At 44.3% G+C, this 16,152-nt stretch overlaps 1 protein-coding gene across 1 annotated transcript in view; it reads left to right on the top strand.

Moving 5' to 3' along the window:
• Nucleotides 1-2,514: 2,514 nt before the first annotated feature.
• LOC104539791 (paired box protein Pax-7-like) overlaps nt 2,515-16,152 on the top strand; it is a gene marked incomplete at its 3' end in the record, with an annotated part of 14,525 nt that continues 887 nt past the window's right edge. Inside the window, 2 exon segments of the mRNA XM_010183401.1 lie at nt 2,515-2,781; nt 16,067-16,152. The exon segment at nt 16,067-16,152 is cut by the window's right edge and continues 19 nt beyond it. Of these exon segments, the coding sequence (XP_010181703.1) occupies nt 2,515-2,781; nt 16,067-16,152 (353 nt within the window).

The following is a 16,152-nucleotide window of genomic DNA, read 5'->3' as shown; positions in this document are numbered from 1 at the left end:
AATAATAGTCAGTGGCTTCAGTAATTAACTTAATGAAATCTACTGTATACTATAGGTTTCCAGATGTGCTTTTGCACAGCATGGTACTCCAAGGTCCAGATGTGCTTCTACCTGCCCTGAATCATCTGGGATCCAGATGTGAAGGGCTGTTATTTTCAAGTACAGATGTTCCCTTTACACCGCTTGAGACTCTAGACCTTCCCTGAAAATGCACATAACCAAAAAGTTAGTTTAGTAACAGATTTCTACATACAGTAAAACTGTCTTTAAAATGTGGGCCAGATGCTGCTCCTGTCAAGTCAAAAATTGAATTTCTCACTGACTTTAGTGAGAAATAAAGGGTTCCTGATTTAAACAGCTGAACGTGTGTAAAGAGACCGCATCTGGAATATTGCGTCCAGTTCTGGGCCCCTCAGTTCAAGACGGACAGGGAACTGCTGGAGAGAGTCCAGCGTAGGGCTACAAAGATGATGGAGGGAGTCGAGCATCTCCCTTATGAGGAGCGGCTGAGGGAGCTGGGTCTCTCTAGTTTGCAGAAGAGGAGACTGAGGGGAGACCTCATTCATGTTTATAAATATTTAAAGGGTGAGTGTCACGAGGATGGAGCCAGGCTCTTCTCGGTGACAAACAATGATAAGACAAGGGGTAACGGACACAAACTGGAACACAGGAGGTTCCACTTAAATTTGAGAAGAAACTTCTTCTCAGTGAGGGTGACAGAGCACTGGACCAGGCTGCCCAGAGAGGTTGTGGAGTCTCCTTCTCTGGAGACATTCAAACCCCGCCTGGACGCCTTCCTGTGCAACCTCATCTGGGTGTTCCTGCTCCGGCAGGGGGATTGGACTGGGTGATCTTTTGAGGTCCTTTCCAATCCCTAACGTTCTGTGATTTTGTGATTCTGTAAAGAAAGACCCTATGTATTGGTAAGTCAGAGCAAGAGAAGAGAAAATCTCGTAAGGTGATGTGTTTGCCCCCAAAACAAGCTATCTACTCCTCTGCAGCAGTTTCTCTGGCTCCAGCACAACTGCATTTAGCTGAGTTCCATCACCGCATCCTCCCCATGAAGCCCCAAGACATAAAAGCATTTTTGTATTGCAGCAAGCTGGACGCCATGGCATTTTGTGGTGATCTCAGTATAAACAAGTGAGCTCCGGTGGGATATTTGCCTCATACTCCTCAAACTGCCGCCGCTCTCGAGCAGCTGTTGGGGAAGTCACAGCTGCTGTTCCCAGCTCTGAAAAGAAAAAAAGCAGATTTTTGGATGATGATATTATAGAAGCTAAACAAAAAGAGAGGACTGAAAAACACTACTGGTAACTTTTGGGAATTTTATCATCAAGATGAGTGTATGTAAGTCCTGCTTTAATGCTGAATTAGCAAAGGTTTACCCAAAAGAAAAAATACTTTGTGAGCACAATGTTTAAGCAGATTCTGGCTCTCAGTCTGCCTGTGCAGTTACTCTGAAAGACAGCAGTCAAGCTTGGTAGGGGAAAAAAAAAAGTGCACATTTAATGAGCCTCATATTTTCATGAGAGAGAAGAAAAAGGTGACAGAGGCCAGATATCTCACCTAGCTGAAAGGTTTCATATGTCATAGTCTTCCCTCTCTGCTGCCATGAACCAGTGGTACATTTTTCACTGTCCCATAGGCAGATATAAAGTTTTGGCCTGGTTGAGATCCTCCATAGATCAACATCTGCACTGCAGGGAACCTTTTACTTGGACATCTTTGAAACCCAAGCTTTGCTCCATGAGAGGCCTCTGGCAAACACTGGAGTTACAGCTAATGCTGTTCTCGGTGCATTCCCTCTAAAATCCACTGGATCTGGCTGTAGACTTGGTGAATATCAATGTAGTGCCTTCTGCTTTATCTCCAGACAAAAAAGAGCAAAATTGGACTGACTTATTCCAGCTGTATTTGTTTGGGTTTGATAAACACCTCAGGAGGCAATAGATGTGGCCCAGGGCTCAAGGCAGGGGGAGGGAAAGGCAGAGATCCAGGGCAAATGAGGATGGATGAAACTGGTGACCAATTAGACACTTTTTCAATTACTTTTATGGCATCTTAATGCTGTAGGAGTCTGGTCTTGTGCAGACTTGAAATTTGGGAAGCTAAGAAAGAAGAACTGTATCCTGTGAGCAGCCCAGCCCAGAGGTGAAGCAGAATTGGAAAGGTTTTTCCCAGCTGTAAAAATTCCTAGTATTTATTTTTTTTCTTCTTCCTGAGGTGGTTTAAAAACATTGGAATCTCAAACACTGGTATTTGACAAAACACAAGAGGCTGTACAAGCCAAAGCATCACGTATTGAATTTTTTTATGTGCTCATTTCAACTTCTACATCTTTTCAGTGTAAAATGTGCAATTCTGAAACACAGTGATTTCTAATTAAAAATGGTCATTTCTTGAAATAAGTCAACAACTGCAAGTTCTTTCAATGTAACAGTTTGAATAGTGGATTTGAACCATCCTTTTCCTGCAAACTGTTCTAATTTTGATAGGTTGACTTTTTACAATATGGGAAAAAAATGTAATAATAGGAAACTTCGGAAAAAGCCTCATCTCCCACTTCTTTCCAACCCAGGTAACAGACTGGATGAAGGCTCCGATGTCGAATCCGAACCAGACCTGCCTTTGAAGCGCAAGCAACGCCGCAGTCGAACCACTTTCACTGCTGAGCAGCTGGAGGAGCTGGAGAAGGCCTTCGAGAGAACCCACTACCCAGACATCTACACCCGAGAGGAGCTGGCTCAGAGAACCAAGCTCACCGAGGCCCGTGTTCAGGTAAGGACTAGAGCCAGCATGTGGCACGTCAGCCTGGTGGCACATCAACCTAGTGGCACAGTTTCTTGTGTCTCTTGGGGAAGGAGATGGTAGTGCTGGGGATGAGGGTGTTGAAAGGTGGTAACGTGGAGGCACTTCTGTGGAGCCACATCCACAAGGATCTGAGACCCAGTTCTACAGATTCCCACATTCCCATGGATTTGCAGATGTGCCATTTGGATTTGGCCCATCGTAGAGGTACCAGCTGGAGGGTTTCCATCCAGGTTGGGACCAGGAGCCAAACTTTCCTGAACTTGGCAAGGCATTTAGCACTCTGTTTTCTGTTGGAGGAAATTCCTCCATTTGCCTAGGAGGAAGCAGTGTGTGTGTATGTTTGTATTTGATGTTTTAGGAGAAATTACACCATTTACCAATCTTGCCCAGGGGAGCAGATCATATTTTGCAAAGTTTGCAATTTCTGTGTGTGAATTTTCATAAAACTTTTTTTTCCCTTGATCTCCAGAGAGCACAAAAAGGGCGGGGGGAGGGAAGAAGAGGGGAGGAGCAGGAAGGGAGGGTTTGGAGCCGGGGGACTCTGACATCTACACGATTAATAGCCCTTGTGGGAACTCCACACAGAGACCCTTATGTCTTCCAGATAAAGGCTGGGTCAGCAGTGTGTGCAAACACGCAGAGGGATAAGGAGTGTGAACAGATCGGGGGGTATAATAGAGTCCCTTGGGGAAAGGGAAGGAAAGGGGGGAGGGATTGGGGATTGAGCTGGGTTAAAGAAGTGAAATGGAGACCCCAGCAGTCCGTCCTCCGTGTGGCCAGTGCGGTTGGGTTTCAGGCTAAGCACAGAGGTCTGTGCACGCAGCTGAGAGTTGAATTGCAGGCACTGAGAGAGGAGGGAAAGAGTGCTCCAGGTTTGGGCAAGGAAACGGTCAGTCAATTAACTGGCTCCTCTGAAACAAAACAGGCTTTTTTTCCTTCTGCGGTTCTCAGGATAATGAGCTTGATGTGGTCTCTCAGAAGCCACAAGTTTTTGCTGTTTTCCCCCAGCTGTCTGGGAATGGACGTTTCCTCCCACACCTGGGATATTCACTGGTTAAGGACTTTTCCCATTAGCCATCTTTCCCAAAGAAGTGCTAAGCCAGTTGCAGCACTGCAGTAGATACCCTCTCACCTCCCTCCAGTATTCTTTTGAGAGGTACTGGATTTTCTTGAATCCATCATCCCACAAGGTGTGGCTACGAACACCACAAAAAGGAAATCTAGCAAACTTTAAACTCATGCTGGTTTTGATCTTAGCGAGAAGACCATGCTAGAGTGTTCATCAGTAATTAATTTGCTAGCCATGTGAGTTCATAGATAGGTGGAGCCTGGGAAAGCGGCGAAGTTAGGTGACTAAGCTACCAAAAGTTGGAAAGTGTAAATTCCCTTATTTTTATTTTGCATATTCTGTTTCTAATTGATCTTGCCTGTTGTAAATGGACATAAGATGGTAAGGAGGAAATAAAAAGAGAAGTTTCTGTGGCAAACAGATTAAAAAAGGAGTTTCAGGGGAGAACAGAGTTTAGGTAACACCTTTTTATGGAGTGAGAGAAACCTGCGTTGCATGAGTCATGATGTGTGCATACTGGGGAGGAAGAGACTTTCCCTGAAGTGCCAGGGAGTGCAAAAACTAGAGGCAGGTTCCCTCTTTTCTAAGGTGCTCTGGCCCCACTGTAACAGGGCTGGGAGAAAGGAGAGAGGTGAGGACAGGGCGAGCTAAATAAATAAATGAAGAGAACTTCTCCCTCGTCTCAAGCTGTGATCTCCGAATGCCCCTCCTTGCTCCCAGGCAGCTTTCATGGAGGTTCCTGCCAGGGCTCTAGTAGCAGCTGTTCTCCGAGGCACATTCCTGATGGCTTTCTCATTCCGACATCCTGGCAAAGTCAGCTTCTTCCCACCACTTTTAAGCCTGCCGCCCCTTGTAAAATTTTCTGGATATCAGAGCAGATCTTTTACTGGCTCTCGGGACCTACAAACATTAGTCAATCAAGTTCTTGTGGAAAAAAAAAAGCCACACACATCTACACATGTACCCATCCAGCAGAGAATCTTCTACCACATTACAGTCTTACTCCTGTCTCAACAGAGTTTTTAAGGCCAAGAGACGTGCTTTGGATTAAAGATGGCTGTAATAACAGTAGGGCCAGCTGAGATCAGGGTTTCTGGATGTTAAGGGCCATGCCAACATCTACCCATCTATCTTGTCCCCAAAAGCTTATCATGTTAATGTGAAATGGAAGATGTATGAAAAGCATTTTGTGACCCATAGTCACAAAAGACTCGAGAGCAGCCTTCACTGCTCCTCAGTGTCTGGTCCTTGCTTCATCCATCTTCTGGATTTCAATGGCACTTGTCTGCTGCACAGCCATGGCTGGACAATCCCTGGATCACACCCAGATCTCTGAATCACAGCTCTGGTGTTGCTATCAGGTTTTCTTACCATATCGTATACAGACAAAATTCCTGCACTAGAATCCCATTTTGCTAATCACTGTACAAACACTGAACAGAAATAAGTGGGCCTGTCTATCTCTTTGCTGCTTTCTCCTCCTCACCTCTCTTTACCATGTGAAAAGTGAACTTGGCTGAGTCTCATTCATTCTCTCCAATACCTGAGTATTCACGTACCATAATCTCTTCCATGTGAAAAGCTGATAGCTCTGTTAAACTCTATTGGCAGGCCTCAGAGTCTGGCTGGTCATGCAGCTGTCCAGCTAAGTGGAAGTTTGACACGTTGACAGCTAATAAAATTCACAAGCTGAACAACAAGAGGGGGTGGTGGTGGGGAGCAGTTCCGAGCTCCGGTTTCTCATCTGCTAGGAAGATCACGGGAGGGTGAGCAGTATTTTTGCAAGGTCACTGCAGTGTCTGTGTGGTTGAGATGCAGGACTCCAGCATTCAGATTTCAACACGCTCAAAGGTACGAGCTATTAAAAGGTTAATCCCAAATTGAGCATAGCCAGGGCCGAGACTGCCATGGATTTCCGGAAGGATCAAGATTACAGTGCCAAAGCCATGCCCAGGGAAGCCACCAGTGGAAATTCCCACTGACTTGTTTTCGTGCGAGGCAAAGTCTTGACTCACGCATCCACACTAATTGTCCAGTACTGAACAAATCCTTGCCCATCTGCAAGCTCCCATTTCGACCCTTCCAGAAAACAAGCTGTTGAATGCCAAGTGTTCATGCATTTAAAAATTAAGTCTAACAGCTAAGCAATTCATTTAGCGAATTTAATGGAAGCTTTGAATTTGATCTTGAATGTATTTTGGGTTTTCACACCAGTTTTTGCAGTTATCTAACTGATGATGCCAAAGTTTTTATATGGAAAAACCCTTAAATAGGATTCTGTGAATAATTTTGAAGCTTTTCTCCCTGTCGTTTGTACAGAAGGCACGTTTTTAAGAACAAGCCTTTTCTCATAAACAGTTTAGATTTGTCAGTACAGTGTTTTTCAATAGGAAAAGAGTTTTTTTCAGGAAAATCTTGTCTAGGTGTAGAAATTACTTCTCCAAGCAGTGTCATGTCAAAAGAGACACCAGGTATATCAGCCATGGGTCTAGACCTAATCCTTCTCCTAGATGATCCCACTTCTGGATCTGTTTCCCCAAATGCATTGCATTTTTTAAGGCTGATTACAAAAAAAAACCCCAGAACTTATTTCCATTTTTCACTTGAACAATACCAAAAGAGAGAAATATAAGGTAAAACAAAGTGGTGCATATGCCCAAATTGTCCTCAGGTCATCCCAAGTCACTTAGAAATTTGTCCACTACAAATGTTTTTCACAAATACAAGCAGGCCATCGTCATTTCTCCTGCTGCTGTAATGAGTCAGATGAGGCAGGCTCCTAAGTATTATCTCAAAAAACTTTCCCAGAAATCTACCAAAATTGTTCCCAAAAAAATAGGTGGCAGCTTTTCCTTCTCAGCATCACCTGCAGATGATTCAGATGGCCATAGCACAAGCAGCTGGGTACAAGTGTGCATATTGCTAGCAAATACGTTAATCCTAGTTCCTATGCTTTGGGCAGTGGGTGCTTTCTGGAAATAAATACAAAGGGGTGGGTGCGTTGTGATGCTGATGTCTGCTATTAATCCCCAGGAAATTCCATGCACTGAGAAACCATTATTTCAATAACAAAATTAAACTAGACGGCAGGAGTCGCAACCCAGTGCTTTATTGATCATTTTTATGATGGATACCATTGTGATTTCTGCCTGGGAGAAAATGGATGTTTCATTTAATAAAGAGGCGCAGAGCAATTCTGTCTCTGAAATCTTGGTGCATTTCTAGGCTACTCACATAATATGTATTTTGTGACACAGTTTCAAACTGAAGTAAACAAACACCCATATTTTAGATGGTGCTGCAGCAGCTCAGACGTGCCAAATGGAGCACCAGAAAAGAAATTCCATTCCATTTTCCTTGAAATTTTTTGCAAAGCAATTCTGCTCAGTGCAAAGAAGCTGAAGCCCACCGTTTACCAGCAGCACTCTGCAGTCTAGTTCCCAGAAAATACATGAGTTTCTCAGGAACTTCTCAAATATCTCTGTTGTGTGCCAGTGGGGACCCCAGTGCTCTTTTGCCAGCTGTCACTGTGGTCAAAGGTCTGTCCTGTTCCTTGAGATGATGCTTTTGGAGGATGAGGACGTTATACGGAGGAATGCTGGGGCAGTGAGCAGGTCTCCCCCAGCTCCGAGCATTGAGTCATGCAAAGCTGCTGCAGCCTAATGCTGTTTGCCTGGTGTTTTTGCTTCCTAAACTCTTTGAGATGTGTCCAAACTGGCTCTTCTGAAACAATCCCCCTCCCTTGAAAGGTCAGTGGAGAATGTTTTCTTTCTTCCTGAGGGTCCGATTAGTTTACATTTCTTGTGAAGAGAGCTGCGATGAGGTTATGACACAACAGCTGCCCCGTGTTTTTGGCAGCAGCCAGGGCACTGAGAGGCTGTGCAGAGGAGCCGGCAGTTGGGGCTCTCGTTGGCAGAGGCTGCCCTTGGCACGCTTGTTTTCCACGGCACGGAGCCAGCCACGCTCTCGCACACCGGAGCATGGAGATAGACGGCCCACAGCAAGAACGGCCCCTGGCACCACGGCAGCCAGTCCGTGAGAACCACAGTGGTGCTGCTGCTGCGTGTGCCCAGGCACGTCAAGGGACCCGCAGTGCGATGCCAAGCAGCATCCAGCTCCCGGGAGAGGTCGGGGCGAGGGTAGCATGCTGTTCCAGCCGGCTCTAAAGAAACTGCTCTGCAAGGTAAAACCAGCGAGGGTTGAATGCAGCCGAGATGATGAGGAGGGTCCAGATGCTTCCCCCTCATCTTTCATGGAGATCTTGCTGTAGAAGGATGTTGTTAATGACAGAAGTCGGCTGCAGTCTTGTAACATGACTTTGCTTAGTGAGTGCTGCTTGATGTTGCTGCTATTCTTTCACGTGTCTCCAGCTTGAATTAGAAACAGAAATGCAGTTAGATTAAGGAAAAGAGTAACCCATTGCACACTTGCCCCAGCTAATATGTTCCAATAATTCCTCAGTCCACCTATTAGCCACTAAAAAATGAATAAATCCAAACCTTAAAGTAAATTTCCAGGTGTCCAAACTGCAGCGCCAAGTCTTTTTCCACCTGAACTTTGGAAAAGCCAGAAATGATCTCTTAAAATTGCAAGTATGTCCTATGTCTGTATCTGCAGGTTTGCTTTGAAAAGCATAAGCACTTTTGGTATTCGTTGTAGAATGACAGTCACCAGTCCCCTTGGAGATAGAAATATCCCACTGACAGAGGACACCATCCCAGCTATGTAAGCCTGAGGGCATCTTGCTGGAGAGTCAGCACTATTTCATTAAATATATTATACTTTACTGAAGATGAAGATGATAAGCCTAAGCCTGTAGTCCTCGCAAAAGATTGGTTGAAATCAATAGGAATGAATATAAACTTTAGGACTTGCAGCATAATTTGACGAGATCGGCTTGTTTTGTACGTGTGGGACAGGGAATCTGTATGGAACAAATGGAGAAATTTATGTCAGAAAGTGCTCCTTTGAACTTTCTGGCTCCTGCAGACAGAGGAGTCCATTCAGTTCAGTAAAACATGTTTTTTAGGTGAAATTGTGGATTTTTGTGTTGAGATGTGAAACCCGGAACTGACTTTTTCAATTGTTTGTCCTATTCTGATTTTCGTGGTCTGCTTTGGACCAAGGAGCAGAACTGCCAGCCTCACAGCCTCACGGTCGCAAGCTGAAAAAGGGATCCCCTAAACAATGTGGTAATGATTTGATTTCCTTACAAAGGACAGAGGGCCCAGAGGCCAAAGCAATGAACGAGATCCCAGTTCCCGGGCTGAAGCGGCCGTGTGTAACCCTGCGCACTGAGCTGGTCTAAATGGGAGTCAGTGAAGTTGCACTGATTTATAGCAGCAGAGTGTCTGTCCCATTGTATTAAAAACAAATAGGGCCTCCCAGAGGCTTTATGAGAAGAACCTTTATCACAAAATTTCCAGTCCATGGACCAAAATATTTCTCATATGGTTTGCTCATATGCTCTGTGCTGAATCTCTGATTCTAGCAGGGCCACCAGGCAGTGTGTGCCCGGTAAAGTCCGCATGTGCTTTGAGCAGCCAGCACTTGTCTGTTCTCCATCTCCCCAACTAGGGAGGCTTTCTGCTTACTGGGCCGCCGATTATACAGATTCTGTCTGATCAACAATGGAAAATGTTTATCATAATCAGGAGGAGGGTTTGCCAGGGTGTTTTAATCTTCGAGCCACTTCACATAATGTTTAAGCTATTTTTAAAAGCTCATACCTTTTTCTTTTGCAAAGAAAGTCTTGATAGTGTAAATTGATGTGCTGCTGGTTTGCTGCTAAAAACCAGCCTATCTCTAGCCAAACAATAGCAGCAGGAAATCTGTTTCCCAACATGTCATTCACCTCCATGAGGTGTGAACTTCAAAGCCTGTTCCGAAATGTTTAAATGCAACCGCTAAGACTTTGCTGTCTAAGAAGCAAGTGTTCAAGTGGAGAGAAAGCACTTCATAAAATACACTAACTTGCAGCTGCTTTCTGACAGCAGTGAACTCATCCAGATGTGTTTCAGCTTCCACAAGTCCCATTCATCTTCAGACACAGAGTTTATAAAGAGATAAGCAGATAAGTAAAACAGAGTTTTTATTATTTTATTTGAACAGAATTTCCTCTGACAACTGAAATAATGACTGAGAAGCTCAGTTTGTAAAATGTAGAGCTGGAAAACACAACATCTGCAGACAGCCATTCAGTATCCAATAGCTATTTCATTCAATGATATTATTTTTTTTTTTACTATTTGTAAATATTATTAACTTTTGTGACAGTAGGTGGTAAAGTTGTATCACTGGGCAGGGTTGGGTTTGCAGCTGTGAAGCCATGAGTTCAAATCTGGGCTTAGGGTGTCTCAGTGTAGAAGTGGCCAGATCTATCCCATTTCTCCTGCCTCCTGCTTCTCCTTCTGAAGTAAGAAATCCATTAGCAGTTACGAAGTGTTCATCTTGTGATGATCATTTAAAGGTAGAGATGGCCTTTTGGTTGAGGAAGTGTTCATCATATTATTATTTCTTAGATAGCCACTCAAAGATTAGAAAAAATACTGCAAGAGTAAAGTAATCCATGTCATGATCAAATATTTCACTGATAACAATAGTTTGTTTAAAAAAAGTGATTTGCAAAAAAATCCACGTACCACAACCTATTTGTTTAAATTCTTCAGCAGATTCTTATAAATAGCTAACACCTTCAGGAATGGGGATATACCAGTAGAAATATAGACTAAATTCATTGAATAATCTCATTTGTGAAGAGTCATTTGTTCTGCTCCACTAACCTTGTTTAATATTTATCTTAACTATATCACCCACAAGTGACAGAGGCTCAGCATTTTAGGCACTGAACCAAAATGTCCCCAGATACAGCTGTACACACACAGATAAAAATCTACGTGCCTCAAATCTGTTCACTCTCATGGGCTTGGTTTCTTGTTATGTAAAGAATTATCTCAGTAGCCTCAGCAGTGGCTCTGACGCCTGTTTTTCGCACTTCTCGGCACCTGGCAGAGGAAATGTAATCATCAGTAAAGTGTTGTAGGGACTTACAGGATCCCAGCTTGCTGTACCATCTTAGCCCTTTCCAGTCTGGGAAAACTGGAAGGATGGAGCAATAACCACCCCAGCCTCTCATTGCTTTTGCTGCTAGAGCTCCCCTTTGAAAGCCTCCTGCATCAGCCTCCTGGGAAGCCCAAGATTTGCAGCATTTGTGACTAATGTGGACAAGGCACTGCAGGGATCTGCTCTGGTCCAAAGGAGAAACTAGAAAGGACCTGATCTGGCAGAGTTGCCTCTATGCAACCTGGGGAGGGACCTCATCTGACTTGGGGATTTGTTTGGCCTGCTTGGGCCACAAATGGCCATAGGATTCTACTCCACCTGGCTTTTGCAACCTCCTGCGCCTGTGAAAGCAAACACATGTTGCATCTCTTCCATTCTGCTGGAGAGCGACGGCACAACTTGTCTTTTCCGTCCCTGTTTCCATTTATGACCTCATTTATCCCATCTATCTTTCTCCAACATCAATTCCTGATTAGGCTGAGCAGGAACACAACAGGCTTTCTTTCCCACAGGAGGCTCTTTTTGACCTTCCTTTCCTCTCCTTGTCTGACAAATTGTGGGAGCTGACCCATATCTTGGCGGCTGCGAGGATAATTCAGTCCAGCCCCATCCTGGCAGGCAGCTGTCTCTGCAGCCCTTCTCCGCTGGTGGAGAACAAGTGGCTGGGACATCTCGGGCTGGTCGTTGGCAGGGTTGGGTGCGGGCGTTCAGGTTAAATAAGAACCAGTGCTAACCTTTGCCCCAGACCCAATGTGGCCAGGAGGACGGGCTCTTCTGAAATCAGCTGGTTCTGTGAGACAGACAGTGATAAATTGGAGAGGTTTCTCAGTCTTGCTTTGCCTCCTGCTCCCATCTGTGAAGGGGATGGTGAAGGTAATGGATTGAGGGATGCTCTGTGGTGAACATCTAGTGTTTAGGGTTCTTGTAGCAGCATACGCGCTCAGTGAGCAAGGTGCACATGGCACAGTGAGGGTACTCTGGTCTTACGTGGACCCCGGACATGAGTAGAACATGAGGAACCCACTTGGATATCTTCTTTTATGTTATCTTCCCTGAGGGCATTCCTGTATCTACCTGCTCAGTTGAGCCTAGCAATTCCTGTACTGTATCACCTGTCTGTATAATGCATGCTTCAGAAGATGACTTGTGGGGACAAAACCCCCAAATGTCTTTAACAGGTGCCAGCTTTTGTCTTCAGTGGCCTACATTATACTTCCATACCCTTGGAAAGCAGCACGTGTGCAAGATCTCTTTGCTGTGCACAGACAAATGATCACAAAGAACTTTTCTTTTAAAGAAAAAACAAGTTTCTGACCTGCTTTTTTTCCTGCTGTTGAGTTCTTCACACAGCCCTTTTCCGGAGTGCTGCCCATTGAGCCAAGAACATAAAGCTCTAACTGTGCAATTCAGCCCCAACAGCTTCTAAAACATCTCCATAGGCAGACCAGCAGCTTCAAAACTTCCTCCTCTTCCTCCTCTTCTTCCCACCAGCCTGGTTTTAGCAGCCGTAGCCTTCACCCCAGGCTTAACATGGTGTAACAGGATCCTCTGGCAGGGGGAATCTTTAGTGCCTGATAAAACCTTAACTGTTGTGAAATGAAAGCAGGTTCCCTTTGAAGTGCGCCTCGCATTACAGTTAGATGCTCTAGCCTCTATATTTTAACTACCAATAAAATGATTTATAAGCATAAAGGCCTGAGCCACCTTTAAGGCGGGGGAAGGGAAAGAATTGCTAACGTCATTAGCTGGAATGTATCTGCTTTTTTTCTGTGGGTTATAAATAAGGGGGCAGAATCAACCTGTTTGGGCCATGAAATGTCCCTTCCTCTGCATGGGAAGAAAAATCCTATCAATTTCTTTGTGGAAGGTTTCAGTGTGTTTGTGGCTGGATTCTCCAGCCAGGCTCTGTTAGGAAGCAGTACGTTTAAGCATGTAGTTGTGAATCTCATTCGGTGTATGTGTATTTACTATTATTATTGGTTACTATTTGTTTTGCTGTGATGCTTCAGCCAAGACAGAGATCTTGCTACGCTGGGTGTGGTGTCTACTGGCAGTTAAAGAGAGTGTCTGCCTCAGATGGCTGATTGTTGAAATAAACTAAAATGTAAGAAAACATGGTTTTTATCCTCAATTTAGAGGTGGTGATCTGATGCATGGGTTGTGTAAGGACCAAAATGTGTGCAGCAATGTTTCCGATGACTTCAAATCAGAAAAGCAGGACACCCCAAGAATGTCTCCTGCTCAGGCCTTTTTGGTTGACCCTACCTGGTTGAAAAGGATCCAAAGTATCCTTTTATCTCCTTAAAAAATAAAGGAACTGCACACCCTTAACTGGATGTGGAGAAGCAAGGTGGGAGGAGTTGAACACACGTGTGAATTTTAACTCTGAACAAGAGATGCAAATGGGTACGTTAGTGCACAGACAACAATAACCTTGCATGGTGTAACATGAGACAAGACAAATCTTTTCAAAGTTGTGTTTTGATCATATATTAGCCAAGCCAACTGACAAACCACCACAGGGGAGCCGAGTACTTTGGCGATGTTGGTGGAGAAACATGCCCTGTACTATACCATCTTACTCCACATGTTTCTTCTGAACTTCTAATCCCAAATGGATTTGCCAACATCTGGCTCTTGGTTATAAAAAAGGAACTTTCCCACCCTTTGCGATGTCGGGAAAGTGTCAGAAATCACTGGGGTGACTTTTACGTTCTTGGAGTTCAGTTTCTATTTCCCTCTCGATTCCAGGATTCAGAGCTGGTTGGTTTTGTTTTCCTTTCAGGTATTTTAATTTTATATGTTATTCTCAGCATTGAGGTTTTGTTGGTGGGTTTTTTTGTTGTCGTTTTTTTGCATGGAAGCTCTTCCAGCCTGGGACTAGGCCTTTTTCTCTGAAGAGAGAAGGTTTCTTTATCTCCTTCTGTTCGGCTAACAGAAATGTTCAGGTTTTGTGTCCTTAACTGTGAAAGTGGAAGCAAATTATATGAGAGGAGGAGCTGAGGTTCCATATCCCTAATTCAAAGGATGAATTACACATACATGCATGCATTAGAAAAGGACAGGACCATCCTCTTTGCATGACCAGGGCAAACAAAAGGTTATTTATTCGTGTTGCTCACTGCTCCTAGAAACTGTGCCATGGATTGAACTGTATAAAAGAGTTGTAAAATGCTACAGACCTTAATGCTCATTCATTTCTCTCTCCTTAACACTGTCCTAGATTTCACTAGCAACTTTTGGTGCCAAAAATGGACACAGCGATTCTGACCTGCATGGACTTTGTTGATCAATGCAGATCGGATGTAAGCTGACCTATTTCTGTCACGCTTTTGGAAGGTGCTAAGAGGTTATGCTGCTTCAGCCAGTAGTGCAGTGCAGTAGGAACAGGTCTGTAAAAAGACACGTTTGGTGCCAAGGAGCTGACATCAGCACTGTATACATTTCAGGGGGGTTAATTTAGACCAGCTTTTCTAAAAAAAAATGGGCTTTTTTATGTTTTCACTGTACATGGATGTAAATAACGCCGTGAAGCAAACGACTGCCCAGGACTAGGTCCCTCCTAGCCATCATCGGCAGGTCACACACTGCTATCATTAGCAGGTTTTAATCAAACTGTTTCCACAGCCCACTAATAGATGAATAACGCATAGAAAGAGCAATAATAGACTGTGATCCAGAAAACCTCACAGAAAATTGTGTGTGAAGCTCACAGTATGCTTCTTTTTGCAGCAAGCACCACGACAGCACATGTGGACTGAGAGGCAACGCTCCATTAAATAAGCAGCTCTCAGTGAAAACACATTGCCTTGCCAAGTGAGCTATGCTTACCCACAGGTGCCAATAAGAAAAGAAACAAACTAATGAGTGACCATTTACAGGAGGGCTCAATTTAAAGGGCAGAGAAATTCTCCCACTTGGACATTTATATCATGTCTGAAGTGCAAGGCACAACGGACTGAGATTCTGCTATGTTTAGGGAAGAGAGTTCTGGTTTGGTTCGCAAGATGTGGGGACAATTCAGACTACAGTGCCTCAAACCTTGGTAACCCCAGCTTCTGATCTGATGTCGAGCAGCTTGGAAGCCTGATGGAGGATTTTCCACCCCCTCGAATGCTTTACCCTCTTGATTTTTGCTCCATTTTTTCTTGTTGCTGTGAAATTTAATCGTGTTTTCTAGCCCTTTAGGCCTCACAAAGTCCAGCAGCTGCATTTTCATCTGGTTTGAAAGCTTACCCGCATACTTCTGAACCCAAAACAGGGATCGGGCCTGAGAGCCTCTCTGATTAAATGAAGTAAACCAAGCCCAAGAGACAGCTTGAGACTGCAGAAGGGAGATTGCCTGTGATAAAACACATCAGGGCAGACAAATGCATTTAGAAAAATCTCCCCTTGAGTCTTACAGGTAAACTAGCGCAGTAGGGAACACGAGTTCAGCTTTGCACATGCATTAATACCGGGTTTATTTTAATGCACAGAGATTTAAATTGGCTGCAGTACAATTCTAGTGCACGCTGCAGTGCCTTTTGCAAGGAGAGCATGTCTTAGCATACAGACAACAGTGATTTGCGGCAGTACAGAAAACCCTGTATTCCCTCCGGTCTGGTTCTATCTATTTAGCTTGTCTAACATAGAAACCATGATGCTAATCTGTCTATTTATCCCTGCTAACAGTGCAGCCGTGTTGCTATTATGGTACTTAATCCTTCAGCATAATTCACATAGTTGTCAGATAACAAGGCAGAATGGCCAGGTGGTAGCAATGTATCTATTTGGTATGGACTCTCTTGGAATATACAAGCTAAATTATTCCTCTTCATCTCGCCCTACTGCTGATAACACCCTCCCATGCTCTTAGTGGTATCTTTAACAATTTTAAATGCATGTATCTTCACCCAGGAGACATGACAGCAGTAATATTGTCACTTGGGTGAAAGTAAACTGAAGAATGGGGGAAAATACTCCTGAACTCCGTGACAGGCAACAACTTGAACCTTTTTTTTTCTTTGGCCAGTGCTGTAATTCAGGATGTGTTACCATCCGATGCATCGGCAACCCAGATGAGAAGGGACAGCAGCTCAGAGTTGAGTTACACGTGGCCTTTCCTCTCCCCTGTCGCAGGTGTGGTTCAGCAACCGAAGAGCGAGATGGCGCAAACAGGCAGGAGCAAACCAACTTGCGGCTTTCAATCACCTGCTGCCGGGGGG

The sequence above is a fragment of the Mesitornis unicolor genome, unplaced genomic scaffold, assembly GCF_000695765.1.
Source record: "Mesitornis unicolor isolate BGI_N332 unplaced genomic scaffold, ASM69576v1 scaffold31614, whole genome shotgun sequence".
NCBI classification, from domain to species: Eukaryota; Metazoa; Chordata; class Aves; order Mesitornithiformes; family Mesitornithidae; genus Mesitornis; species Mesitornis unicolor.
Note: the sequence above shows the minus strand (reverse complement) of the source record. Positions and strands in the feature narration are given on the sequence as shown.